General features: G+C 44.7%; 2 protein-coding genes across 8 annotated transcripts in view; one reads left to right on the top strand and one right to left on the bottom strand.

The window, feature by feature from the left end:
* The window catches only part of TTC13 (tetratricopeptide repeat domain 13), a 71642-nt gene extending 62799 nt beyond the window's left edge, over nucleotides 1-8843 (bottom strand). For all 6 annotated transcript variants that reach the window (XM_060089912.1, XM_060089903.1, XM_060089895.1 and 3 more), the window contains exon 1: nucleotides 8502-8843. In XM_060089912.1, the coding sequence (XP_059945895.1) occupies nucleotides 8502-8769 (268 nt within the window). In that variant the 5' untranslated portion in view covers nucleotides 8770-8843. The remainder of the gene's footprint in view (nucleotides 1-8501) is intronic.
* Nucleotides 8844-9026: 183 nt separating this feature from the next.
* ARV1 (ARV1 homolog, fatty acid homeostasis modulator) lies at nucleotides 9027-23431 on the top strand. 2 transcript variants are annotated; one of them, XM_060107687.1, is made up of 5 exons: nucleotides 9027-9254; nucleotides 13647-13766; nucleotides 16339-16492; nucleotides 19179-19403; nucleotides 20454-23431. In XM_060107687.1, exons 1-5 carry the CDS (start codon nucleotides 9045-9047, stop codon nucleotides 20594-20596), a joined length of 852 nt encoding a protein of 283 aa, XP_059963670.1. In that variant the 5' UTR covers nucleotides 9027-9044; the 3' UTR covers nucleotides 20597-23431. The 2 variants fall into 2 exon arrangements, with proteins under 2 accessions (XP_059963670.1, XP_059963677.1); XM_060107694.1 differs by lacking the exon at nucleotides 20454-23431 and adding an exon at nucleotides 17734-17906 and having other exon boundaries at nucleotides 19179-19318.
* Nucleotides 23432-27455: the final 4024 nt, after the last annotated feature.

Here is a 27455-nt window from a genome sequence, read left to right on the forward strand (position 1 = left end):
GACCGCGTTACCGTGGCTGGAGGAGCTCCCTGAAGGTCAAACAGGTGCTACACGGCATCAACTTGTAGTGCCTTTGCTTTTTTTTTTTTTTTTTTTGGTCAATAACTGGACTTTAATGAGTAATTCTGGTAAAAGCGTTTTTGCACAGATATGCAGGTATAAAACACATATAAAAAATGAACAAAAAGAGTCCTTCTCTCCTTAAGTACATCTTAGAACAGCCATGACTAAGTTTAACGTGATATATATTTCAGAGCTTAAAACCCAAGAAACTTTGCTTTTGTCAGTTTCTGCATTTGTAAGACAACCACTGTTGAGGGTAAAGCTAGGTCCCCCTGAAACCGAGCTGCCCTGTCAAGTTTATGATTAACCTATCTATCCAAGACTTTATTCTCTTTCTTATCCTGCTCCCTGTTCCCCTCAAGATTGAGGAGTATCAAAGAAAAGGCAGGGGAGGGTTGACCCCTGTGGGGTCCTCCCGGGTACCAAAGGCCCTCCATGTCACCTGTTTCTTGTTTGTGGAAAAAGGCTTTAGTCTCTCAGGTCTTCCCTGAGCTCCAAAGAGCAGACTCAAGCAGTTACCAATTAGGGAAGTGAGGGAATGCAGAAACTAAGGAAAAGCAGTCAAGCAAGAAACGTAATGGTAGCTTAAACAATAGTTCAGCGATAAAAGTCCTAGTTCCTCCTAAAGGACGATAAACTTGGAGTTAGTTTCTGCAGAAACTAAGACCCCACCCAGGTGGAGGATGGTGACGACCTGCTGATCACAAGCCTGTAGATCCCAGACTCGTTGGAACCAGAAGCTTGATGATTAAGATCCCCAAAACATCACCTTATTTCCTCACCACCAACCAATCAGAAGAAAGTCCACAGGCTACAACTCTCACCCCAAATGTTGCCTTTAAAACCCTTCCCTGAAAGCCATCGGGGAATTTGGACTTTCTGAGCAGAAGCTGCCAGCCCTCCTGGCTTGGTGCCCTGCAAATAATCGTTGAACTTTCCTTCACCACAGCCTGGTGTCAGCAGACTGGCTTTATGGTGCTGTGGGCGTGCAGACTCAAGTTCCGTTCAGTAACAGGGACGTTGTAGATTACCTTGCTGGATGGTCCCAGGTGGTACTTTTCCTTTAGAATGCAATAACAGGAAAAGTAATAAGAGGGAAAATTCTCCTCTGAAGAATTTATATGCTTCTTTTGTTCTAATAAAATACCATTCATCAGTACCTGAGATGTGTGAGTTATCATAAAACAACTTGAAAATAGAGGCTGCCCACTGAGAATTAGATTATAAAGTCAACATATAACTAGTCCTCTAGAACAAGGATCTGCAAAAGCCATCTTAAAAGAGACAGAATGGCTTTTTAGCAAAATATGAATGTAATTTGACTGAAACTGTATTAACTCACATAAAAGTAAAGTACTTGTAAAGAATGTATAAAACCAAAAGAAAAGGAGTTGGTCAGCTGCACAGAATGGAAAAAGAAGCATGGAAGCAAGTTACAGGGCGCCGGTCCAGGAACAGAACAGGATGGCAGGTGCTGCCTTACCCACAAAGGCTGCTCACTTAGCCTGGGGTTATAAACTGCGCTGAAAACGCATCGCAGGCTCAGGGTGGCACACACTCTTAAGAGCTGAAGACTTTCGCGTAAGCCCACACGTACTGTCAAACATCATCAGCTCTACTGGGAAAGCTGAAGCAGATCTAGGCAGTGATGTGAAACCATTAGAGACAAGGAAACACAGTGTCACTGAGAACACTCCAAACACAGGCAGGAAAAAGTCACAAGAGAAGTCAACTGGTCTTTCGTGCAGAAGTCGTGCCAGGTGGAGGACAGACCACCTGACATAGGACCCCCAGGTACCTGTGTGAAGAACGCCAGCGCCTGAGCAGAGTCCATGCACTGTGCCGGTTCCTGAAGCAGAAATGAAGCCACAGCAAATATTTCCCAATGAAACAAGGGTGACGTAGAATAAGACTTTATTAGCATGCTTAAAAACAGATAGCAGGGCTTCCCTGGTGGCGCAGTGGTTAAGAATCTGCCTGCTAATGCAGGGGACACGGGTTCGAGCCCTGGTCTGGGAGGGTCCCACATGCCGCGGAGCAACTAAGCCCGTGAGCCACAATTACTGAGCCTGAGCGTCTGGAGCCTGTGCTCCGCAACAAGAGAGGCCACAATAGTGAGAGGCCCACACACCGCGATGAAGAGTGGCCCCCGCTTGCCACACCTAGAGAAAGCCCTCGCACAGAAACGAAGACCCAACACAGCAAAAATAAATAAATTAATTAATAAACTCCTACCCCCAACATCTTCTTAAAAAAAAAAAACAAACAGATAGCAGTTATTGATTTGGGGTTCTTTCTGGTTACACGCGTTACTCAGTTTGTGAACATTTATGGAGCTTTACACTTGTGATGCACACATTTTTCTGCATATGTCATATTTCAATAAAGAGTAAAAATTTTAAAAAGACAGCAGAAGGAAAATGTTGGAAAGCATTAACCCGAAGTGCAAAGTATTAAAATTCTGTTATTTTAATAAATTTTGTACTTATTCTATCTGCAAGATAACAAGCCCAAACAAAAAGATAGGATGACCTCTTGAAAACACTACACTGTGAAAAGGGGATGCTTTATAAGTTGGTCAGTCAGGCAAGTATCTCTTGAGTACAAAGAAGCCCAGCTGTCTCTACAGGCTGTAAAAGAGACTCCTTGAAAAGTTTTTATATAGAAAGTATTCTGCCACTTCCTGTAGTCATGCTCCACGTAGGTTGGTTTAAAAACCCAGGCCACATATCTTTTGCCCTCATCCAGAGGGGAAAAGAATTAACCTCTGTCACCCAAAGCTGAACACATCTACCAGTGCACAGAAACTTGTAAAAGGTAAATGTAATTCTTAACGACAACATATCTACAGGAAGAAGCTAACGAGTATGCAAATACCCTGGGCTACCAGCTTCATCGGGCTCTCACGACAAAGAGCCACCCCTAAATCAGAGAACTTTCTGAAAAATGTTCACCCTCACAGTGATCAGTCGTCTGGGCTGGTTGAAGTAACAATACGCGAATCTCTTCATCACTCCGTGCCTCAGTCTCTGCACTCAAAATAAGCTAGCTCCTTTACACTGTCAAATTTACTGTGTATGCCTTGAAAAGATCAGAAGAGATCTGCCACAAAACTGTGTATGATAACTAACGCAGATAATCAGGGCCAAGGGGAAAAAGGATCAAGCAAATACACTAACAGTAAGGGTTACCACAGCTGCCGTAACAGAGCATAAAAAACCTGGCTCTTCCCCGCAGCCAGAGCAAAAGAGGAAGCAGCTCTCATTATAGAAGTTTCCCTCTATTGATTCCTTACCACGTCTAAGACACAGCAGTAATTTAAGGCTGTGGGAAATAAGACCGATTTCATGTATTTAAATAACCAATTACGCAGTTAAGAGAGAGACCATAAATACTGACAATCTCTTTAAGTCTGACTGACTTTGTCAAAAACACAGAGCTAGGTTCACAGCTACTTCCTTGTTTTTCTGGCAGTTAAAGTTCCCAAATCGGACAGACAATAATGTTCCGTTCTCCACAACGAACAGTGGGAAAATGAAATAAACTCAAATCTGGGATTGTTAATTTCAACAAGCTAAAGAAAAGTACTTCAGGTTGCAAATTAATCATTGAACTTGACTGAGGCATTAAGCACGGATAGTGCTGATGTCACCAGTTAGATGAAAACTACCCAAAGACATCAAGTACAAAACCACCTCACCTAGGAGCAGACGAAAAACTCTCAAGAAGGCAGTTAAGAAAAAAACAAGAAAAACACATAAATTCACTGTTCTTATTAATACATTTTCAAATAAGGAAAACAAAAGTATTTTGTTGTTGTTGTTGTTTTTGCGGTACGCGGGCCTCTCATTGTTGTGGCCTCTCCCATTGCGGAGCACAGGCTCCGGACGCGCAGGCTCAGCGGCCATGGCTCACGGGCCCAGCCACTCCGCAGCATGTGGGATCTTCCCAGACCGGGGCACGAACCCACGTCCCATACATCGGCAGGCAGACTCTCAACCACTGCGCCACCAGGGAAGCCCAACAAAAGTAGTTTTGAAACAAGTACTAGAAATGCGTGTGTTTGAACTAAAATACAGGTGGACCATCTATAAAGAACACATAAAGATATATTTAATACAGACGAATGCTGCACTGGAATAAGATGCAGCTTAACCTTGGTAGGAAGAGCAGAGGAGAAAACCTGAATTCTTGAATCAGTGGACAAGTTACAACTTAACTAGACCTGACTTTACCAGATCTATGACATCAGGGGGTCAAGTTAAGATACGGCTAAGCTCTCTCTCTAAGTCTCACTCCATCCGGGTCTCTGCTCGTGTCACCTTAGCAGAGCCCTTCCCAGGCCACCTCTCAAAGAAGCATCCCCACACCACTCTATCCCTCAAGGCACTTATCACCAGGCCTATTGCACACCGCTCCTTCCCCCACCAGAACACAGGCTCCACTGAGGAACTCAGCCGACCGTGCTGTAACCCCAGGGTCTACAGCACTGAGTAGAATCTAGGAGGCACACAAACAGGTTTTCAGTTAAAAAACAGATCCAGGGACTTCCCTCGTGGTCCAGTAGTAAAGAATCCGCCTTGTAATGCAAGGGATGAGGGTTCGATCCCTGATCAGGGAACTAAGATCCCACATGCTGTGGTGTAACTAAGCCCGCGTGCCACAACTACTGAGCCCGTGTGCCACAACTACTGAGCCCGCGTGTCGCAAACTACAGAGCCCACGCGCCCTGGAGCCTGCCCGCCACAACTAGAGATGAGAAAACCCACACACCGCAACTAGAGAGAAGCCCATGCACCAGAATGAAGAGCCCACACACCACAATGAAAGATCCCGCATGCCTCAACAAAGATCCCACGTGCTGCAACTAAGACCCGACACAGCCGAAGTAAATAAAATTAAAAAATAAATAATAAATAAATCTTAAAAAAAAAAAAAAAAAGAACAGATCCAGTCCCCTCTACGGTTCAAGTATTAGGTTCAATGGCACATCCTTGCACATAATGTAAACATAAAATTCTAGGACAAGTTACCTAAGACTATAACTTGCAACAAAGCTTAAGGGCATAGGACTTTATCAGTTATATTAGTAAGAAATTATACTAACATGCAAATATTACTGACGGGAAGTTCACAAACGGTCGGGAGGCCAGGTTCAAATCCTGGCTCGACTCTACCGTGTGACCATTCTTAACTTCTCTTTGCCTCAGTTTCCCCTTACATAAAATGGAGACAAAAACAGTACCTACTTCAGTGTCAAGTGCTGTGTGAAATAAGGATGCAGTGTTGACAAGGATAAAACCGAGGGAAAGAATCAGGGGAAAACTGCTGTTCCTTATTTCTTCCCACAGTTCCGAACTACAAACAGGGCAAAGATAACAAGGAAGGGAGGGAACATTTACTTTTACTTGAAAACTATGTACATTACAGTGTTCGTGTTTTTAAAAGAGCACGACAATTTTCACCACGGGAAAACAGAATATCGGAAGTCTGTGGCTACACGTTTTTCAAATAAAAAGCGAAATGTAAAAACGTGCTAGAGGAGAAAAAGCTGAAGGGGGGGCTGGGGAACAGGAAAGCCAGGCTGAGGTCCCTGGCACTGAGATCACCTGTGCTTGTCGTCTGGGCAGCTGGGCCCCCTGAGGCTGCTCCCTGGGGCCTGGATTCCGGCCACTGCCATTTTGCTGTCCAGACAGCTCCCACCAGCCGTCCTCTTCGGCCCTACAATCACTGGAGGTTCTGCCTTAAGAGAATACATACACAGCTCATCTGAAGGTGTGCAGATTCAGACCCAGGCAGGCATCAACTCAGTCATTTTATCCAAAAGCAGGGGGAAGGCTTCTGAAAAGTGGCTGTGCAGCTGTGGCTGCCCTCTGAATAGGGCCTGGCTTGATTTGGATAGGCTTGGGCTGGATGAGCCAGCAGGGACAGTGACGTGATTAATAGCTGGTGAGGGCAGGGCTTGATTCTGAATAACTGATTAGTTCTGGATCCTGGCACTTGCTTAGACCCTAATGCTGATCATATGGGGGCTCTGGATGCAGAGCATGAACCCCTCAGGCTACAATCTGGCTCGCTGTAAATCCTGAATTGCTGTTCTTCCTGGAACAGAGAGGGACTGAGGCAGGTTTCACTTGCTTCTACCTGGCTGTCTAGGACAAGGAAGGAGAAATAACAGACAGGTGGGTGAGTTTCTACCATCCAAGCGACGGCTTTCGTCACACACTGCGGCCAGCAAAGCTAAGGGGAACACCTGGAGACCCAGGGAGCATAAGCAGTTGACCCTGGGAGTCATTTCCTGAGGTGGCCGCAGGAGCAGCAAAGCCACTGCAGCACCTGTGGGCAGCCACTGGGACACTCACGTCGGCCCAGGGAAGGCTGTCTGGAAGACGTGTCACCAATTTTCAACAGCACGCTCTTAATTCTAAACTAAGAAAATAAGTACTACACGGAGGGGATAAAGAGAAAATTGAAACATTTAAATAAATTATGCTTAAAGCCTCAAAATACAGTGTTCATCCTCTGAAGCAGAGAACATTAGATAATGGTCTCCATATGTGAGGGAATGGAGGATGAACAGGATTCCTCCAAATGCCCTGGTTCTGAAAACCTACATTTATCATTATTTGGGTAAAAAGCATAATACAAGTCAGAGGTGGTTCAAATGAGGACTCTTAACCATTGGCGTAAGCCTGATGCTACAAAGTGAAATGAGCCACCTATATCAATAATATCAATTGATTTCATAATTTGTATCTTTCATCGCCTAGACTCTGGGTCTCCCTTAGCCAGCGAGCATCACATGAATATAGGAGGGAAAGGAAAGGAAGATGTACACACTACCTATTATATGCTTGTAAATATTACAGATGCTTTTTCCCTAACTATAATCACTGAGTGCTTCAGACAAATGCTGTCTGGAGTCTGACCACCTAGGCTCCTCCCCTTCCAGCTGTGGGCCCTCAGGAAAGTGATGATTTCACTGTGCCCCAGTTTTCTCCTCTGAGAAAAGGAGCTACTATCCAATGACGTAGTTACCAGTGCTCTGACAGGCTGAGAGTACTGCCTAACCAACCTAAAGCTGTCACAACAGCACAGGGCACACAGCGAGCACTGCGTACGTGTACGATCGCGACTTCCCATTTCCCTCACGGCATCCTTGTGAAGAAAATAAAACCCCGTAATTAGGGAACAGTGTCTTCAATTTACAGAGGAGGCAATTTTGCAAAGACAGGCAATTAACCTGCTCGGAGTCACAGAAAGTGACAGAGGTAAAAGCCATTCTCTTTCCACTGTGCAGTGCTGGCCATGGCATTCATGCTCTTACCAGCCACGGCTTACTTCAAAATACAGAAGTCACACAGCCCTCGGTGAGCGAGACGTCCTCAAGGAAGTCAGATTGTGCTGAAAGGAAATCAGACTGTGCTAATCTCGACATTTCATCTCAACCAAAAGACACTTATTGTCTTCCCAGGTACACAATGCTAGACAGCTATCAGGCCATAAAAGCAAGCAGCCAGCTCCTAATGAGTTAGGTAGACCCGGACGTTTCAAAAGCAAGCCTTAATGGAACTCACGGAGGGCAAGAGGAAAGGGAAAGGACAAGGGAGGGGATTAAAGAGTAAAAAGACTCACTACAGACCTTCAAAACGAAAAATGTACGTATCTACCTTGCCCCTGAGGAATCTGCCCAGGACCTTAAACTGAGGTCAACAGCGCCCAATCTTAATGAATGAACTGGCCCAGTTCCAACACACACACAGCTCTGACATACACAGGTCCGCAGGGCCCTTTTGACTCTCTGGGAGACAACTGACAGATCACAGGTCAATCTTAAAACACCTGGGAGCAAGATGTCAATGAACAGATTAAATGGGGTTACTCTTCTGTTTCCTCCTTTCTTCCCAGGGATCAAATTTTTACAGGCTATGTTTGATGCAATACGTCAATCGGGAGGTCAGGAAACCTGACTTCCAGGCCTAAGATGGACCAGACACCCCGATCCGGGCGCGGGTCCGGTCCTCTTTGTCCGTCGGTCCCTCCCTCGCTCCCACAGCACCCGCGGGGGCCAGAGAAGGGACTGGGGCTGCCCCGGGCCACCTGCCATCTCCTCCGCCACCCTCTCAAAAGTTGCTAGGGCTGCAGAGAGGCCGCCCTGGCCTTGGGGACATGCTGTCAGCTCTTTTCACTATTCACCGTCCTCCCCACGGCGGCCTCGGGAGGAGGGCGCGCAGCGGCGTGGGTGTGAGCGGCGGGAAGCGGCCCCGGCGTGACACTTCACGGAGCCGGCTCCCGCAGGGGCACAAGCCGCGGCCGGTGCCGGCGAGGCCCGGGCGGCCCACACATCGGCCCCGGGGCCCGCAGCCCCCGGACCCGCCGCGCCGGCGCTCCGCGGCAACCCAGACGCCCGCCCGCCGCCGCCGCCGCCGCCCACTCACCGCCGCACTCGGCAGAGTACTGGTCCCCCCAGTCCCCGGACTGCGGGCTGCAGCCGCCGCCCGCCGGGGCCTCCTGCTGCTGCCGGTGCTGCAGCTCCTGCTTGAGCAGGGACAGCGGCGAGTAGTGCTCGGTGGCTAGAGCGCCCGGTCGCGGCCCGTTGGACAGAACCCCCAGCAGCAGCAGCAGAACCAAGACTCGCCGGGCGGCGCCCGAGGCGGCCACAGCGCCGCCCCAGCAGCCGCGGCACCAGCAGCCGGCAGGTGCCATCTTCCCTCAGGGCGCATGTGCCGCGGCCCTCGCCGCGCGCTGCGGCCTCCCAGCCTGAACCTGCGGCTGGCAGGTGGGCCGTGGCGAGGGGGCGGGAGAAGGGGTGTGGCAACGCCTCCTGGGAGTTGTAGTCCTACCTCAGCCAGCCTGCGAGCCCCTTTTCGGTGCTGGGACTACAAGTCCCGGTAAGCACCGCGCGGCGCAAGGTTTCCGGTCTAGCGTCTGACGTCTTCCCCGCCACTGAATCGGAAGTTCTGGCCCGCAGTTGCGTGGAAATGAGCACTGATGGGCGGAATGGGCTTCGGCCCGGCAAGGGGAACACCGAAGGGGTGACAGCTGGAAAGGGGAAGACGGATGGGGTGGCAGTGACTCCTACTACTGCTGCTGCCTCGGCCTCCTGCCAGTACAGGTGCATCGAATGCAGCGAAGAGGCCAAGGAGTTGTACCGAGACTACAGCCACGGCGTGCTGAAGATAACCATCTGTGTGAGTTGTCAGGTGTGGGCTGTCCTTGGGGAAGAAATGGCGCAGCGAGGTTTGGGAACCGTGAGAGACCATGGTACCTTTACCATATTTTTAAGGTGATAAAAATAAGAAGCCAGCGAGTTTCAGGGTCCTCTAATACAGACTTCAGTTCGATGCTTGACATTCCCGTTCCTGCTCAGTAGAACCTTTGCATGAATACCCATAGTGCTAGAGAAGTCATACCCTACAGCGCTTTTCTCATACCGGTCATGTTTGCTGATTCCGGCGAACGAATCCTCGGACGGAGATGGATGCAGGTGTTGTGCCTAGAAATTTAAAGATCGGATTAGGGTGACATTTGGGCTCACGCCGAAGCTATTTCATTCTTATTCTCCCTTTGATAGACAGATGTTACCATCTTTACACTTCATAACCTATAGTAAATTCTCCTAGAATACTTTTTCAAGCTTCATCCATTGTGGTTTTTGAATGTAGAGTATCATGTACAAAGCACGATGCTAGACGTTGGTGATATAAAAACCAAAAATGAGGAAGTAAAAATTCTCTGCCTGGAACAGTCTTCTCTCAGGTATCTGTGTGGCTCATTCCCTCACCTCCTTCAAGGACTTTTCTCGAATATCTTATAGAGAGGCCTACTCTGACCACCCTATTAAAAATGATGATCCCCCCCCTTCAAGGCTGGTATACCTTATCACCCTTCCCTGCTTATCTTTCTCCATAGTACCTATCATCTTCTAATATTGTATATAATTGACGTTATTATTTATTGCCTGTCTCCTCCCACTGTAATGTAAGCGACACAAGGACAGAGATTGTGTATATTTTATTCATTAATGTAGTTGGACCACCTAGGACAGTGTCTGACACATAGTAGGTATTAAATAAATATTTGTTGAATGAATGAACCCTCTCTAGGTTTTTTAGATGGTCATATCCTAGGCCATCCCTGTATGAGAGAACAGTAAGTTATATGTGGTCTAAACTTAATGGCTTTGGACTAGTCCAATTAAATGGCCCGTCTAAAAGACGACAGCCACGTTACTGTGAATATAGTTTGTCCAAAGAAAAGCTAGTAAATGCCTATGCATTTTAGTTAGCAGTGGTTTGTAATATAATCTGTATTTTAAAAAATTATTGGCATTAAGCTAACAACAAAATCCCTGTTCAAATCATCAGACGCTGGCTTCTCTATACCTTTACTTATGTAAAGAGAAAATAATTATTGGATAGCTATTTAGGTCAACAGCTATACTCTCCCCCACTTTTCTCCCCCAAACATTGCACTTTCTCACCCAGGAGACAGATTTTATAGTAATAGTTGGAATACTGAATGGTGGTACTGTACATTATGGATTATTTGTACCCAGTCATGCCCTAATGAAACAGAGTAGGTAGTATCCTTGTTTATATCATGCTAATGCTTAATGATATGCATGATTGCATTACTCAGGAAAATCATTCATGTGATGCCAGACTCTGAAAATTAAACCATAAAATAATTAACTTTGTAAAGGCTGTCCAAGTCCTGAGATTAAAAGTAAAAAGTTTTTAGACATCAGGCTATTTGTTGTGAAAAAATATACAAAGTTTCTAAGTGGTTACAGCTGGTAACTTATAGGTACTTTGATCTCTTCTCTGCTGTATTTGGAGTCAGCAGTATACTCAGCCTGATCTTCTACCAGTATTTTTCATTCTAATCTCCCTTCCCTTTGCTCTTCTTGCTTTTTCCTGCCACTCCTCCCAGCTTGCCTATCTGTGTTTCTCTAACTTTCTTCTAATGGAAGCATGTCCCTTGCTTTTAGTCACTCTCTCTGCTTCAGTGCTTCACAATTTATTATAGTTATGTTAAAGGTATTGTACTTTTAATATCCTGAGGAGCCTGGCCTATTTTAAGTGCTCAGATGTTTGCTAAATCCATTATGGTAACAAAACAAAACAAGACTTCTTTGAGACTGTCTCAAGTTTTAGTTCTGTTCGAGACAACAAGATGCAGCTTTCACCCCCGGGTGCTGGGTGCAAAGATGAATAAGACAGCACTGCCCTCACAGGTTCCACTTCTCAGATATGTGTTTGCTTATTGTGAAGCTAAAATTTGAGAGTGAGTTGGGAAGGGGTTAGTCCTGGAGATGATGGGAAGGAAGCAGCAGCAAGAATATTCATGAAAAAAAATGGCCAATTTATATTCTGAGAGAGATGTGATTCATTATAGAATTAGAGAACATAGCAGCAGAAGCTAAGCCATATCCATGTTAAAATGGAGCGGGTGGAAGCAGTATTTGAGTTCCCAGGGTGTGCACGGTCCCTGCGCTGTAGGGATTTCTTAGAGGACGACTTTCTCTTTCAGGATACTGGTCTATTGAGTAATAAATGATATGGAATAGAACAATTTTGCCAGAATAAGAAAACATTTCTACTACATGTAGCTATCTCCCAATCGGATGTTTTACCACATTTGTTTGTTTTGTGTGTGTGTGGTTTGACTCATTACATTCAAGGTGAAGGAAGCACTCAAGGGAAAAGCAAATAACAGAAGCAGAACAAGGAAAAAATATGGCCTAAACTGATAGGGAGGGAACCAGCAGACTTTAATGAATTCTCAGTGTTTCTAAAATACTCAGCATGTTGGGAAGGGAAGATGGGCATAGCACAAAGCATGTCCCATGATACCAGCAGCTGCCTCTTCTGTTTGGGTTCATGTCACCCTGTGCTCATTCCATTGTAGCACTTACACTAGCATGTTTATTTGACTTCCCCTTCTAAACTGTAAGGTCCCTGAGGGTAGAGCTTATGTCTCAAGGAAAGTATCTAGCACTGTGGAAGTGCCTGGTCCATAGACATGGCTAAGTAAAGAGAGCTGTTATGAGTGTAATAGGCACTCCAAACACATATGTCAGACAAATGATTGCAAAAGGAGTCACTACGCTGCTGTGTCTCCTGCTGCTGGCTTCTGCCTACCTCCTTCTAAAAAATGTCCAAATCCCATCTTAGACTTCTGATGCTGTCAGAAGATGGGTTTTAGGGAACTTTTAAAGGACAGAGAGAGGATCCTTGACCAGTCTGCAGTTTCATTTTAAAGTGAAGTAGCATCTCTGGTCTTCCATTCTCATTTGTATAAACAGAGGAAGTGTTCTCCACATGAGTAGCACAGGGAGAGGTTCTAGAAAACAGCTCTGTCATGTATATAGAACTTCTGATTCTGTGGCTTCTGTTTAGATACTGTCTTACTCTTTGCACAGCTAAAAAGCCTAACCTCTTAAACCTCTGATCTATTAGGTAGATTTAAATTTGGAGTAATAGCACATCTCCCTTCATTGGTTCACCTGATGACTAGACAAACATACACACTTCTTGTAATGGCGTGAGTGAAGTGGAGAAACTTTAAATTGGAATTGAATCTAACTCTTCATGACACTGGAAGGGCAGGGTTCATATTCTTCAATGCACTCCATTTTTCTTCTAGCACTTTGATATAATTAAAAGGCCATCCTAGTATGTTTGCATATCCATCACTTCTTCTATTTCTATTTTATCCCCTCGAAGTTTCAAAATGTTTTGTGTTTGAATTGTAGCCATTAGTTTATGCAGTGAATAGGAGCCTTGATGCAACTTTGTAGCTAATACTCTTTCAAATGTCATTTCTAATGAGCTTGTTCTCCTTTACCTGCATTTTATATGTTCTGGTGGTATTGGGATTTCATAACATTGTAATCACGTGTCCAAAAAAAAAAAAAAAAGCCCTTTAATAGGAATGGCTGAGAGCCCAGGGAGCCTTGATTTGGGCAACTCAGAATCAGGCGGCGCAACCCCGTTCCTTGCATACAGCCAGCGTTCTCCAGTGTCTACTGTGGCAGAGAAGGACCATTTTCTTGCCATGTTCTCCACGGAGAGAAAGACAGGCTTCTCTTGGTATGTGCCACCCGAGGATTCCTACCTGCCTGGAGCTCTCAGAAGCTCTGGGTGCAGGGTTACTTTTCTGAACCCTTTTCTCCAAATCATGTTTCAAGAACCACAAAGTTGGGGCCATCTAGCCAACAGGCAGTGAAAGTACAATATAAACTTACTTATTTTATAATAATTCCTACAAATTGAAAGTAGCGTGTTCTGAGATACTTTCCTGCCTAAAATCAGTCTTTAAATAAAATATCTTTGGGGTCTTCTTAAATATGAGATTAAAAGATTAATATTTTTAGCCTAGAAGATTATATTTAGTCATTTCTGAAACCAGGTCTTATGCAGATGAACATTTTGTATCTGAATGGAAGTTTATTTAAATAAATGCTGATATAGCCTTATTGCCATACAAATCCAAAATAGACTCTGCTGTTTTGAAATCCTTCAAGATTTCAGAACGTATGAATATGTTTATTCTAATATTATCTTGCATTATTTCAGAAATCCTGCCAGAAACCTGTAGACAAATATATCGAGTATGATCCTGTTATCATCTTGATTAATGCTATTTTATGCAGAGCCCAGGCCTACAGGCATATTCTTTTCAATACCAAAATAAATGTAAGTTGTTATAATTTTTTTCTTTTCTAATTTTACTGGATGATTTTGCATTTTTAAATAATAATATCAACAATTTTGAACAGAATTAAACAATATTATTTAAACAAAGAAATTCTAACAAGAGTGGGTCTTTTACCTCAACAATGTCTGGAAATTTCTAGAAATAGCAGGCACTGCTTTTTAAAAAAGTGTACAATGTTTAGTGTATATTTAAGAATATGGTCACTAGCAGGAAGTTGACAAACCATAATCTGGATTGCCTTTTAGTAGGTTACCTTTTGAAACAGACATCAATAATTTTGAACAGAATAAAATTCAATATAACCTGGTAGGGAGAGAATTATACCTAAAAGAAATAAGCAAACATTGAAAGAAAAAGATTTTAAAACATAACTTATTGCATGTTATACTCTGCTGTTCAGGGAACACATGAGGTGAAAAATCAGAAAAGTCCTAATATATGAAGTTGGATTTTTTTTTTTTTTAAATATACATTTAATGTACTGACTTGTGAACTCTTTTAATAGTTTGGCTAGGGTTGACAAATAAAATACAGGACACCCAATTAAACTTGGAAGTCAGATAAACAATAAATGATTTTTTAGCATATGTCCTAAGTATTGCATGGAACATACATACACAAAAAAAGTATTTGTTGTTTATCTAAAATGCGTATTTAACTGGGTGTCCTGTACTTTTCTTTGCCAAATCTGGCACCCCTAATTTTGGGCTAACGGGGACAGTAACAGTGCAATTTATTTTCCCTGTGCCTCCTCCCCCAAGTTAAACAACCCAGGCAGTGTTTATATTAGTAATATAATTGAGTCTCAAACCTTGCTACACATTAGAATCATCTGGGGGAGACGGAGGGGATGGCAGTTAATTCTTCCAAGCCGAGGCCTCACCCAGAACCAGTTATATGCGAATCTTTGGGGATGGGATCCAGGAAAGAGTATTTCTAAAACTCCCTGGGCAATTCCAGAGTGCAGCCAGGAGCACCAGTGCGCCAGCTGGAGGAGCCTCAGGAGCTCACCCCGCGCTTGTCCCTGGACCACATCGAGTTTGCACACACACTTTCTCTTCCCCACTTTATACTGATAAATGTCAACCCATGGGAAAAATATATGGAACAAAGCCACTTCTTGTTGCCTAGTATTTTCTGTTTTTGCCAAAATTTCAGCCTCTTGAAAACTTCCAACCTTTAATTGCTTTCACTATTTTCATTTATATTTTCATCCAACCTAGGGGCACTTTTTAAGAAATTCATGTTCAGACTAATCGTTTCTTCGGAGGAATCATGAAATCTTCAGGTTAAATCTCTTCTCTTATTGCTGCTTCCATCTCTACTGAGTCACATAAATTCTTGCTGGATTCCGTGTATCACACGAATGTTGAAAATATAATGGAGGGTGAACTACTATTTAAAGCAGTGATTCTTAACCAGGGTGCACATCAGAATTCACCCTCTGGGTATGGAGAAACGGGAACCCTCTTGCACTGTTGGTGGGAATGTAAATTGATACAGCCACTATGGAGAACAGTATGGAGGTTCCTTAAAAAACTAAAAATAGAGTTAACATATGACCCAGCAATCCCACTACTGGGCATATACCCAGAGAAAACCATAATTCAAAATGACACATGCACCCCAATGTTCACTGCAGCACCATTTACAATAGCCGGGTCATGGAAGCAACCTAAATGCCCATTGACAGGTGAATGGATAAAGAAGATGTGGCACATATATACAATGGAATATTACTCAGCCATAAAAAGAAACGAAATTGAGTTATTTATAGTGAGGTGGATAGACCTAGAGTCTGTCATACAGAGTGAAGTAAGTCAGAAAGTGAAAAACAAATACCGTATGCCAACACATATATATGGAACCTAAAAAAAAAAGGTTCTGAAGAACCTCGGGGCAGGACAGGAATAAAGATGCAGATGTAGAGAATGGACCTGAGGACATGGGGAGGGGGAAGGGCAAGCTGGGACGAAGTGAGAGTGGCATGGACATATATACACTACCAACTGTAAAATAGCTAGCTAGTGGGAAGCAGCCGCATAGCACAGGGAGATCAGCTCGGTGCTTTGTGACCACCTAGAGGGGTGGGATAAGGAGGGTGGGAGGGAGACGCAAGAGGGAGGGGATATGGGGACATATGTATATGTATAGCTGATTCACTTTGTTATACAGCAGAAACTAACACACCATTGTAGAGCAATTATACTCCAATAAAGATGTTAAAAAAAAATTCACCCTCTGCCTGGAACTGTTTCAAAATATGCGTGCCTAGGATTTACTTCCACAGATTCTGAATCAGGACAGGGGCGTAGACATTTGTGTTTTGAAAACTCTTCCCATGTGATGCTTCTGCTGAACATTGCTGATTAAGAACTACTGGTTACAGACTGAATACAACTGGCATTTAATTGGGCAGTTCAGAGTCTGACAAGCTACTAGGTGGGACATTCTTCAAAAACCACAGAAGTTAGTTCTGTCTGTGCCTGTTGGTGTTAAATACAGTTGTTTCTTTACCTGATTGAATGGCAATGTCTTTTTGACTACCAGATGCACGGAAAACTCTTCGTGTTTTGTTTGCTTTGTGAAGCGTACCTGAGATGGTGGCAGCTTCAAGATTCGAGCCGGAGCGTTGATCCTGACGACTTTATCAGATATGCTAAAGAGTGGGATTTCTATAGAATGTTTGCAATTGCTTCTCTAGGTAGGAAGAAGCCATGCTTTCTATTCTTAGTTGACCTAACATTTTGATTTTAAAATTAAGATGTGTGGTCTTAATCACTGGTAAAGAGGAGCTATTCAGAAGACTTGAGACTAAATTTTCAGCTGTACCACTAATCTGCTAGGTGAGTTTGTATAAATCACCTGCTTTCTTACTTTTTGTTACCATACATATGGCATGGAAATAATTATGCTTATCAGATCAGAGTGTTTCATAAAGTATTTTGAGACCATATTTTTAGTAAAATTCTTCAATTTAAGCTCTGATGATCCAATCTGAAGATTGCCTGAATCTCATCTTTATTAAAACAGATTGATAATTGTCAGGCATTATTCAATGTGTTATACTAACTGCATTGTACTAATGCAATGTATTTAATAGGGGAAACTTGTTATTTATCTGACTGCATGCAGGGAAGGGGCTACTCCCCCAAATTCTTTAAGTTCTGAAATGGCTTTTCTTCAGAATTTGCATTTGTGACTTAGGTCAGAATTGGGTTGAATTAATTTCTGTGACTATTTTATTACTTACTGGTTTCCATGCTTTTCTGCTTCTAAAATCTTTTCTTTATACTGAAATATTATTTTAGTAACATTGTCTCCAGCCCACTCCAATGTCATATTTCTGGACTGTGTGTCCTCTTTTGTCCCTTTTTCTTCTCAATCTGCCCTTATTCCCTCGGCCCAGTGGTTTTAAAATTCATCCAGTCCCAGGGGTTTTAAAATTCACCTATATGCTGAGAATTCCCAAATGTACGTAATAATATCAGAAACGTCCTTGAACACATCACCTAAACCAAGAACCAGAACCTAATACAATTTTAAGCTTTAAAGCAAAGCCTCTTAGAATTGCTATAGATAAACTGCTTTATGTCCATAATTTCTAAAAAACAAACCAGGCTTGTTTTCAAATAGTTTGGAATTTCTGTAGCACCAACTCTATAGTGGCTATTTTGACACTTGATCAGAAATTTTTTTCTCCTGTTACTTTTTTATGTGTCTTAATCTAATCCCTAGTTAGGTTTCAAATTCCTAAAACAACTTATAAAGAATATTTTACACAAATAACAGTATTTTACAACTTAAACACGGTTTTTATGGTATTATCAACTCAGCTTTCACAAGCATCCTCTTCGGTGTGTAGATGGGGGCTCCTTCCCTGTCCGCAGTTGTGGGAGCACAGGAACAGGAAGAGCAAATGGTTTACCCTAAGTCCCCCCGCAGGTTACCGTCAGCGCAGAGCCAGGGGAAGGTCTCCTGGCGCCCTATCTCCCATTTCCTCCACTGCTGCTCTTTCTCCACTGCCGCTCCTACTGAAGCCACCTGATCACGAACGCCTTAAGTACGAGGGGCTCTCCAACATCTGCCTTGTGAAAGAATACAGAGCCCAAGGGCAGGTACAGTTCCCTGAGTCTCCCAAGTTCTAAGCTAGAAAGCTATGGGGGGTGACCTAGTCAGCCCTCCTGTCCAGTGCAAGAAACCCTTCTCTAGATTCCTGCAAGAGGGTTTGAGTATCCCCAGTGACAGGAGACAATCCACCATCGTTAGTTGGTTCTTGTTGTTAGGGAGTTCTTTATTATTATTATTATTATTATTATTGGTCCAAAACCCAGGCTGTATGATCTGCCTGATTGAACAGATCCTTGCAGTTGACAAGCCCTTCAGTCATTTCGAGGTAGTGTGTCTCTCCTGAAGAATATATCAAATTTCATGTGGGCTAACCATCCTAAATTATGTTTATTGATCCTAATCACCTATATTTGGAACCTCTTTATTTTGGGTAGATTCAGTTATAAAACATTTTAGAAAGAATACAGTTGTTTCTCCTGTAATATGATATATGTGTTCCAGAAAAACCTGATCCTGCAGAAACCTAAATAACACAGCTTATAGGAGAAGTAGAATTAGGGACAGACTATTCAAAATGTATGCAGCTGGGTAATCAGAGCACTAACAATCTTAATAAAAAGAATAATGCAGTTAAAAGAAATGTTAAATTCCTAGTTGATGGGAACAGAACAGATGGTGCTCTATTCTGACTGTGGGACACCAGGGGAACTATTGCTTCTTCTAGTCTGGACTCTGTCTCTGAATGCTTTCTGGAAGGATATGGAATTACACTCAAAAAGTTTGTTAAAATGAATAAGGGAAGTTTTAAATTTAGGTAACAGAGTATTCAAAATCTTATGGCTAATAGGCACTCAATAAATAGTAGAAGAATGAACAACGAAAAACATCTTCATATGTACTTCCTAGGATGGGTCCCATCTTTCAGATTTAAAAGCATCCATTCTCCTGTCTGTTCTGTCTGTGGAGATCTCTAGGACTAAAGCTGTTTAAACAGAACCTGACTTCCTAAAAGGAACTTTAGAATGTTGATGATTACAGTTCTCACGGAGTTACTTTTTCTCCAGAGGATGATGAAGTATTTCATGAAAGAATTATTGAAATGTTTCTGAAATCATACAGGATTTGACACAAGAGACAGGGGTTTATTTTTTAAAAAAAAGGAAGAAGAAAAGGGGACAAAAAAGAAAATTTGATCTTGATAAAGCATTTCTTTTGTGGTCAGCTGATAGGCTGTATTTTGGAATTGTGGTTTATTTGCTTTTAGGGGGCTCTGATTTGGATTGGGACATTCATATCTTTATTTTTCATTTCCTCCTTAGAACAAACTGCCTATTTTACTGGCATCTTTACTTTCCTGTGGGTAGAACGACCCATAACATCGAAAACAACCCTCAACTTCGCTTTGCTGCTGAAAGCACTGCTATTATCTAGCTACGGAAAACTCCTGCTGATCCCAGCTGTCATCTGGGAACATGACTACACATCCCTGTGCCTCAGACTCATCAAAGTATTTGTCCTTACATCAAATTTTCAGGCAATTAGAGGTATGTTTATGTCTTATTGTTTTCTCAGCTTTCAACCCATCTGAAAGCTTGAAGTCTTGTTTCTATAGAGTAGTTTTTTCTGCTTTTTTTGGGGTTTTTTTTTCTTTTTTTTTTTTTTTGCGGTACGCGGGCCTCTCACTGTTGTGGCCTCTCCCGTTGCGGAGCACAGGCTCCGGACACGCAGGTTCAGCGGCCATGGCTCACGGGCCCAGCCGCTCCGCGGCATGTGGGATCTTCCCGGACCGGGGCACGAACCCGTGTCCCCTGCATCGGCAGGCAGACTCTCAACCACTGTGCCACCAGGGAAGCCCTATAGAGTAATTTTTATATAACCTGTTAAACGCTGGAATTCTTCGTAGAATAATCATGATGCCTAACATTTCTATAGTGCCTTACATATAGCACACGTTCACTATTTGTTCAGTTTAACTACATGGTACTCTTTAGTTTTCAAAATGCCTTCTTTATGCATTATATCTATCCCATGGGGTCTGTAGGGCAGCCATTATTATCTCCACTTTATGACTCGTGGTGACTTGTCCAAGGTTCCATGGTCGGCAGTTGTCAAGCCAGGGTAGGGTGCCAGCCTGCCTCCCAGCTCAGGACAGTTCTTACTATATCAAGGAAGGGGTAAGCAGCCCTGTGTGTCTTCCTTTTTCCCACACATTGTGAGAAGTGCTATTTTAAATGAACCTATGATCTGATACTTCTTATAATGTTTATCATCTTGTAAACTATAAAACCGGGAGTAGCAATTTTTTTCTGTTACTCTCTTTATAACCTTAGAATCTTTCATTTTCCTGGTTAATATTCATGGGAATCCGTGTCTTGATGCGAGCAGGAGCAGCTCAGTGTTCTTGTTATAAGCAGATGCTTTGGTTCTCTCAGAAGGTTTGCAGATGGAAAAGTAACAGCATAGATTAATAAGAACAAACAGATTTTCTAAAATCAGCTTTACAAAACAACTCCATTCACACTACCACATAATTTACACGCCAGTATCATTTAATTAAACTCTTAAGAACTTATCAGTTGCCTTCTCTTTTTCAGTGACCCTAAACGTCAACCGCAAGGTCTCCTTTTTGGCCATCTTGAGTGGTTTACTGGTGGAGAGCGCCATGGTCTACTTCTTCCAGAGGATGGCTTGGGTTGTTGGAAGTGACTGTGCCATCTATAAATCTCAAGACTTTTGAAGAGATACAGAGCATCTCTCAGTGTTCATGCATGCAGACAGGTGTCCTCCTCAAATTAGACAGATGTTGTCGCAGAATACATCACCCACCCCCCGGCACCCGGGTGCCTCGAGGTCACCTCCATCTCCCTCAGGGTCTTCAGGGTCCTGCACTCTAGTTCTTTTGTCATCCACAGTGACATCAATAAGCTATGTTTTTGTTGCTTCTGGGGCCCTGTTCTCACAGTTCTGTAACACCTTCCCTCCAACGCACTCCTCCTAAGACCTCGGACTCTGAAATCTGTCCCGCCGACAGCCGTCTCCCGCCCTTTCCAACCATTCCACTCCCTCCCTCCCATGACCCCTGCCTTTGCTGCCTCTTGTACTTCTCTTCCCTAAACCTCTCACTTAACTCTACTTCTCACCTCCCTTGCCTCTCTCTTGACTGTGCCTGGAACCTAGAGGCAGCTGTTGCCTTATCCTCTGTTAGTCCCTGGAAACGAGCCAGCTTCCTACCCTTCTGTCAGCGCCCCCGTTAGAGCTCTTGGGGTGAGTCCACCAGCTGCTTCCTCTGTGAAGCCTGGCAGGCGGTCCCTGTGTCTGCACAGAGCACGGCCGGGTGGCTGCTCCTGTCTCGAGGGCACCTCTAGGGACCCAACACACACACACACAGCGGCCTTAGAGCAGTTGTTCTGAAGTCTTCCCGCGCTCCTTCCTTCCGCGTCTGCTGTCACTTTGCTGAGAACTGAGACTTACCAACTCCTTGAGTGTCCTCCTCCGTTCCAGAACTTGTCCGGGCGTCTGCCTTCTTTCCTCCTTCCCTCCATCCCGCCTTGGAGTCATGCTTAGCGTTCCACGCCCCGCCCCCCGGGCGGATTCCACCCTGCAGGCGTGCTCCCGCCTCTGGTCACCCTCGGGGGTCTGGGCCACAGCTGCAGTCTGCCTTGAGGCAGGACGGGGCCCACTTGAAGGCGGGGCAGCTGGTGAGGGAAGTGAGGGGCAGGAGCGAGCAGCTGTCAGCGGGCGGAGACCTTCTCCGCCTCTCCTGGTCCCTCGGCCTCCCTCCCTCCCTGCTCAGCTCATCCTCGTCCTCTCCACACCCTCAGACACCGCTCCCTCTTCATCCTCTCTCGTCTGCGCTGGCTCCTCCCCTCTGCCGGCAGGCACGTGCAGCTCCCGACTTGCGCGAGCAGCTGCTCTGAGCCTCTTTCTCCACTGCCTTCCCTCTTGGTGACACATACTTCCTCCCTAGTCTCCCGAGCCGCTGCTCCTGCAATCGAAGGCAGCCAGCCGCAGGCTGCCCGGCCCCTTTCTGTCACCGACTTCCCTGTCTGTGCCCGGCTTCCGTCCTCAGCCCTCCGCTTCTCCCTCCTGCCGTGCAGACGCCCGGCTTCCGCACGCCTTGGCCCATCTCTTAGTGCAGGTTGCTTCCAGATCTTTCCAGATCTGATACCTCTAGCCCCCTGCTTCTGCCAGGTCACTCGTGCCCTTTCACTGCCTCCGAGTGTGTACTGCCAGGACGGTGTGGCCATCACCTCTCAAATCGAACTCAGTAGCCCGCCCGCCTGTCCCCACGGAAACAGAACCTTCCTGATGGCTTCTCATCTTGTCACTCCGACCCCAGCCCAAGCCTCCTGGTCTCCTGCTTCAGAGTTTACAACAGCCTCACCCACCTTCAGCCTCTCTTCACAGAGCACCGCTCCTGGTGCCTCTCTGAATTTTTTTATCCTTTCCTACTGTGGACAGGAGCTTCTGGTCTCTTCCTGAGGAACACCTTTTAGTGTTCTCTGAGCTCTAGTGCTAACTCCTCCTCTGCAGGCATGCTCCTGCCCACGTTCTCTACTGCACTCTCCTCCTCCCCAAAGATGTCACGCCCTCCCCAGGACCCGGAGGGGCCTCTTCTCCGCCTAACCAGGTCCAGTCACCTTTGCTTCTCCGCGGAACGAAGCCCTTCCACTCCAGTCTGCCGTGCTCACTCCCTCCGTAGACCTCCTGGTGCCCAGCTCAGCAGTCACACTGCCGGCGCTCCTGAGACCCTTCCCGTGCTGAGCGCCTGTCCCCTCCTTCTGTTAGCACTTCACTTGTCAGGCTACCCATGACAGCTTCTGGTTAGGAGGTCACCTGTCTTTAACGTCCCTTACGTTGTCTCATGTTTTATGCTTGTCCCCCCCAGTCTGGTTGGGTGCCGGGAGAGGCCATGCCTGTGTTAACGGTGTCTCCCATAGTACAGGGCCTGCCCTAATAAGTATCTGTTGATTTGATTTTCAGCAGAATGTGCCACTCTGAATACTTCATTTATCATCCACAGTTTCCTTTTTTTTTACCCTCTGGGGCATGACCAGCTGCATCCGTAAATAGAAGGTGTAAAATACAAACCAAGCTTCTGGTTATTGTTGTGTAAAATGAAGCAAAGATTTGGATACACTTCCTGAAAAAGAAAGCAACGGTTATGGCGTTGGGGACTCTTAACCCTACCACCCCACCCCTACATGTAGGAAACAACTAAACCACGTAGGGACACACACAGAGACACTCCCACAAACACAGGGAACTAATGCAGGCAACAAGTGAAGATGTGTACATTGTAGATGGTTCAGGTAAGCATCTGAATTGAAGGAACACGAATTCATGAGTCACACATAAGAAAAGATCTTTGTTCGTTCCTTTGACATATTTATATCTTTTTAATTTAAATGTTAATGGTTAAAATAATATTTTGTGTTCTTACAAGAGAAATGCTTTTCTCTCAATGCAGTCACAATAAACTGAGCTTTTGTGAATATTTAATTCAGTATCTTCCCCTGTAACTAAGTTCCTCTTTAAAATCAGCTGATCCAAAAATAAATAACTAAAAACAACTGAATTGTCCACTTAACAGGAGTGAATTATATCTCAATAGAGCTGTTATTAAATATCACCTCTCTCCTTTTCTCTCTCCCTGCTTCATTCATTTGTTCTTTCATTCATTATTTATTCATTCAACAGATATTTACTGAGCACCTACTCTATTTGGGTCAGACCCTATGGATACAGTGGTAAAAAAGACACGGCCCTCTTGACATTTACTGAGTAGTGATGGATTTAGAAACAGGAGTAGGTAATTGCAGTACAGTGTCGTAAGTGTTATAAAGGGGTGAGTATAGGGTACTTGGGAAAGGCAGAGTGGGAACACCTGTTCCAGTCTCAGAAGTCGAGAAGGTCTTCCAAGGGGAGGGGGAAAGGACACGAACTTTCCAATACCCCTGGTAGACAGGATACCAGTGCATGTACATTCCTAGAGAGCAGAGTGGTAACGTTGCACAGGCAGGGGCTGAAAGCAAACAGTCCAACTGGGTGGAATGTGGGCAGTGGGAGTTTTACAAAGGACACTAAGAAGACACGTAAAGGCTGGATCATGAAGGGCCTCGTGAGTTGTAATTTATCCCAAGGATGATGAAACCAACACAGATAGTTAAAAAGAAGACTCCAAAGTAAAAAAAAACAGGACAAAACCAACTGGGATAACATCACAGAATAGCCGTAGGCTGGAGAGGACCGTTGGCCACCAGTTGGAGCCTGTAAATGTTAAGGAGTGGGGAGAAAACATGTTTCAAAGGCACACAACCAAAAGAAAAAAGCAATTCGAAAACAAATATTAGGGGGAAAAAATGACCAAAAAAACCCCTACACTGATCATATCTTTTCAAATCTTTGACTCAGATAAAGAGACACACATCACCCATTTATAAATTCGTACTCAATACATTCCCAGGCTGTCTTGATCACCATAAAGGTATTTGTTAATCTTTCAAAATGAAACAAGTGTTAGAAATCCCTTTCCTGGGTGTCGGTGAGGCATCCGTGAGCGGGAGGTAGCTAAGCGCTGCAGAATGTGTGGTAAGGACTGCAAGGGAAACCCATCTGATCAGCTCTGACCTTGGACTCCACTCAGCCTATTTATCACATCACTCGCTGGAGTGAGAAAAGAAAGGGCTAGACTCCAGGAACAAGGGATAGAGACTGCCTTCCAGGTCACTGTGAGGTGGCCGGTTCTCCTGCCGCCCGGGCCGTGCCCCAGTGCCCAGCACAGGAGTTCATCTTATCTCTGTGCTATCAGTGGCCCTACTTTTTCAACATGTTTTATGAAAAGTTTCAAAGATACAAAAACGTTGAAAGAATTGTACAGTGAAAACACACCTAGCCGCCACCTAGGTTTTACAGTTGTTAAATTTTGCCCCGTGATTCCTGAGATGGCAGAATTTTCAATTTTGCTGGGAAGATGAGGTGGTGGTGGTGCTTGGTGCCTTAGAATGATGCTATGTTTTCCAAGCCGTCCCTCTCCCCCCGTCATTGGAACATGGTCCGACAACAACAAAGAAGGCATTTATATGAAAATTCTCTTGAAGGTATAAAAGTTACTTTTAGATATCCACACTTTTATTGAAAAAGCATATGCACCCAAGCCATCCTAGAAAAGCTCCCTTAAAATCACGGATCAGTTACCGTCACAGTGGCTACAGACAGCCCACTGCTGACTCTTGAGTTTTCAACACAGCCAAGAACCAGGAGAAAAAATACTCAATTTATGAGAGCACAATATAGATGAATAAGGCACAGAGAAAACAGACAAGTGGTCTTCTGTTGGACGATTTTCCGTCACAGTGTTTGAAGCCTTTGAACTAAATCGGGAAGAAAACATCATGGTGTACCTGAGAGCCAAAGAAAGCGTTATTTTTAGGTTTTTACAACAAAACAAGGCAAACATCAGAAAAGCTGAAGGTATTTTTAAAATCAGTCTTATATGAAGAAACTGAAGCTTAGAATGGTTCAGGGATATGCTCATGGTCACATAAGCATATAGTGATAGAACTGGGACTAAAACCTAGTCTCTACTCCTAGTCTAACAGGGGATCCCTGGGTCTATATTAGTCTCCACCCCGAGCCTAATGGTAGATCCCTGGGTCTATCTTGGTCTCCATTACCTAGTTGAATGGTGGATCCCTGGGTCTATCTTGGTCTCCATTACCTAGTTGAATGGTGGATCCCTGGGTCTATCTTGGTCTCCACTACCTAGTTTAATGGGAGATCTCTGGGTCTATCTTGGTCACTACTACCTAGTCTAATGGTGGATCCCCAGGTCTATCTTGGTCTCCACTACTTAGTCTAACGGTGGATCCCTGGGTCTATCTTGGTCACTACTAACTAGTCTAATGGTGGATCCCTGGGTCTATCTTGGTCACTACTACCTAGCCTAAGGGTGGATCCCTGGATCTATATTAGTCTCCACCCCTAGTCTAATGGGGGTTACTGCAATCATTCTTACCTTGTTAAGAAAAAGGATAGTGTTCTTCAAATACAGTTAAGAATAGAGAACAACAGAGTTTTAAATAAATAGGGAACTCAAATGACTAGAACCAGATTAAATATTAGTCCTTTGTCTCCAAGGAAGAAGCTGTAGAAGAAAATGAGCATTTTATTGTATTCTTTCCTCAGAATTGCTGCGATTCTTTTTTTTTTTTTTTTTTTAATTTATTTATTTTTGGCTGTGTTGGGTCTTCGTTTCTATGCGTGGGCTTTCTCTAGTTGCGGCGAGCGGGAGCCGCTCCTCATAGCGGTGCGCGGGCCTCTTACTACCGCGGCCTCTCTTGTTGCGGAGCACAGGCTCCAGACGTGCAGGCTCAGCAGGTGTGGCTCACGGGCCCAGTTGCTCCGCGGCATGTGGGATTCTTCCCAGACCAGGGCTCGAACCCGTGTCCCCTACATTGGCAGGCAGACTCCCAACCACTGCGCCACCAGGGAAGCCCCGCTGCGATTCTTAAGAGTTGTGTTGTACCTTTCTGATATAACCTTATTTACAAAGCTGGCGATTCATTCTGAAGGGAGAGTTAGTAACCCAAGACTAAATTAAAGTGTTCTCTGGCTAAGCCAGTAGAGGAAATACGCTGCAAAAGCCAGATCCTCAGTACCCAAACAGGATTATAGTTATTCATTCCTATCTAACAGGAGTTTATATATACTATTTACTTTGCACCAGGCACTATTTTAGGGACTTTATAATCGTTAACTCACTTAACCCTCATGATAACCCTAGAAGTTGCCTCTAAGGGCCCACTGGGAAATGTATCCTGGGTATTTTGAAAGGTGCGGGGGGGGCACAGTGTATTTGGCTGGCAGACTAAATGATGCTGTCCTGTCACAACAGAGATAAACAGCTCAGCGGGAGGAACACAAGGGTGCCCAGAAATCTGTGCCAGTTTCCTGTGGCTGCTGTGCCCATTACCACAAGCTTGCGGCTTAAGACAACAAATGTATTCTCTCGCAATTCTGGAGGAAGGAAGTCCAGAGTCAGTTTCACTGGGCCACAATCGAGGTGTGGACAGGACTGCCCGCCCTCCAGAGGCTCTAAGGGAGAATCCATTCCCTCCCTCTTGCGGGTTTTGGTGGCTGCTGCCAGTTCCTGGCTCCTGGGCACATCCATCTCCCCTCCGTCTTCACATCACCTCCTCTTCCGTGAGTCAAACCTCCCTCTGCCTCCCTCTTACAAGGACATTTGTGATAGCATTTAGGACCCACCCGGGTAATTCAGGATGATCTGGTCATCTCAAGATCCTTAACTACATCCACAATGGCATTTTTCACCAAATAAGGTAACATTTACAAGTTCCAGAGACTGTATCTTTGGCCCAGATATCTTTGGGGGGTCATTTTTCAGCCTAACACAAAATCATCTGGCGAATAGCAGCTCCACACCCAACACACACACACAGCCTCCCAAATTTGAGCAGGACTCGCCTGTGAAACTTAACCTTCTATCTGTGGCTTCATCAGAGTCCCAGGGACACAGATTTCAGGGCACCGCGAGGGGCTCCCCGCATTGGCTGGGAGTGGACTCCGTGCAGCTA

The sequence above is a fragment of the Mesoplodon densirostris genome, chromosome 1 (assembly GCF_025265405.1).
Source record: "Mesoplodon densirostris isolate mMesDen1 chromosome 1, mMesDen1 primary haplotype, whole genome shotgun sequence".
Classification (NCBI taxonomy): domain Eukaryota; kingdom Metazoa; phylum Chordata; class Mammalia; order Artiodactyla; family Ziphiidae; genus Mesoplodon; species Mesoplodon densirostris.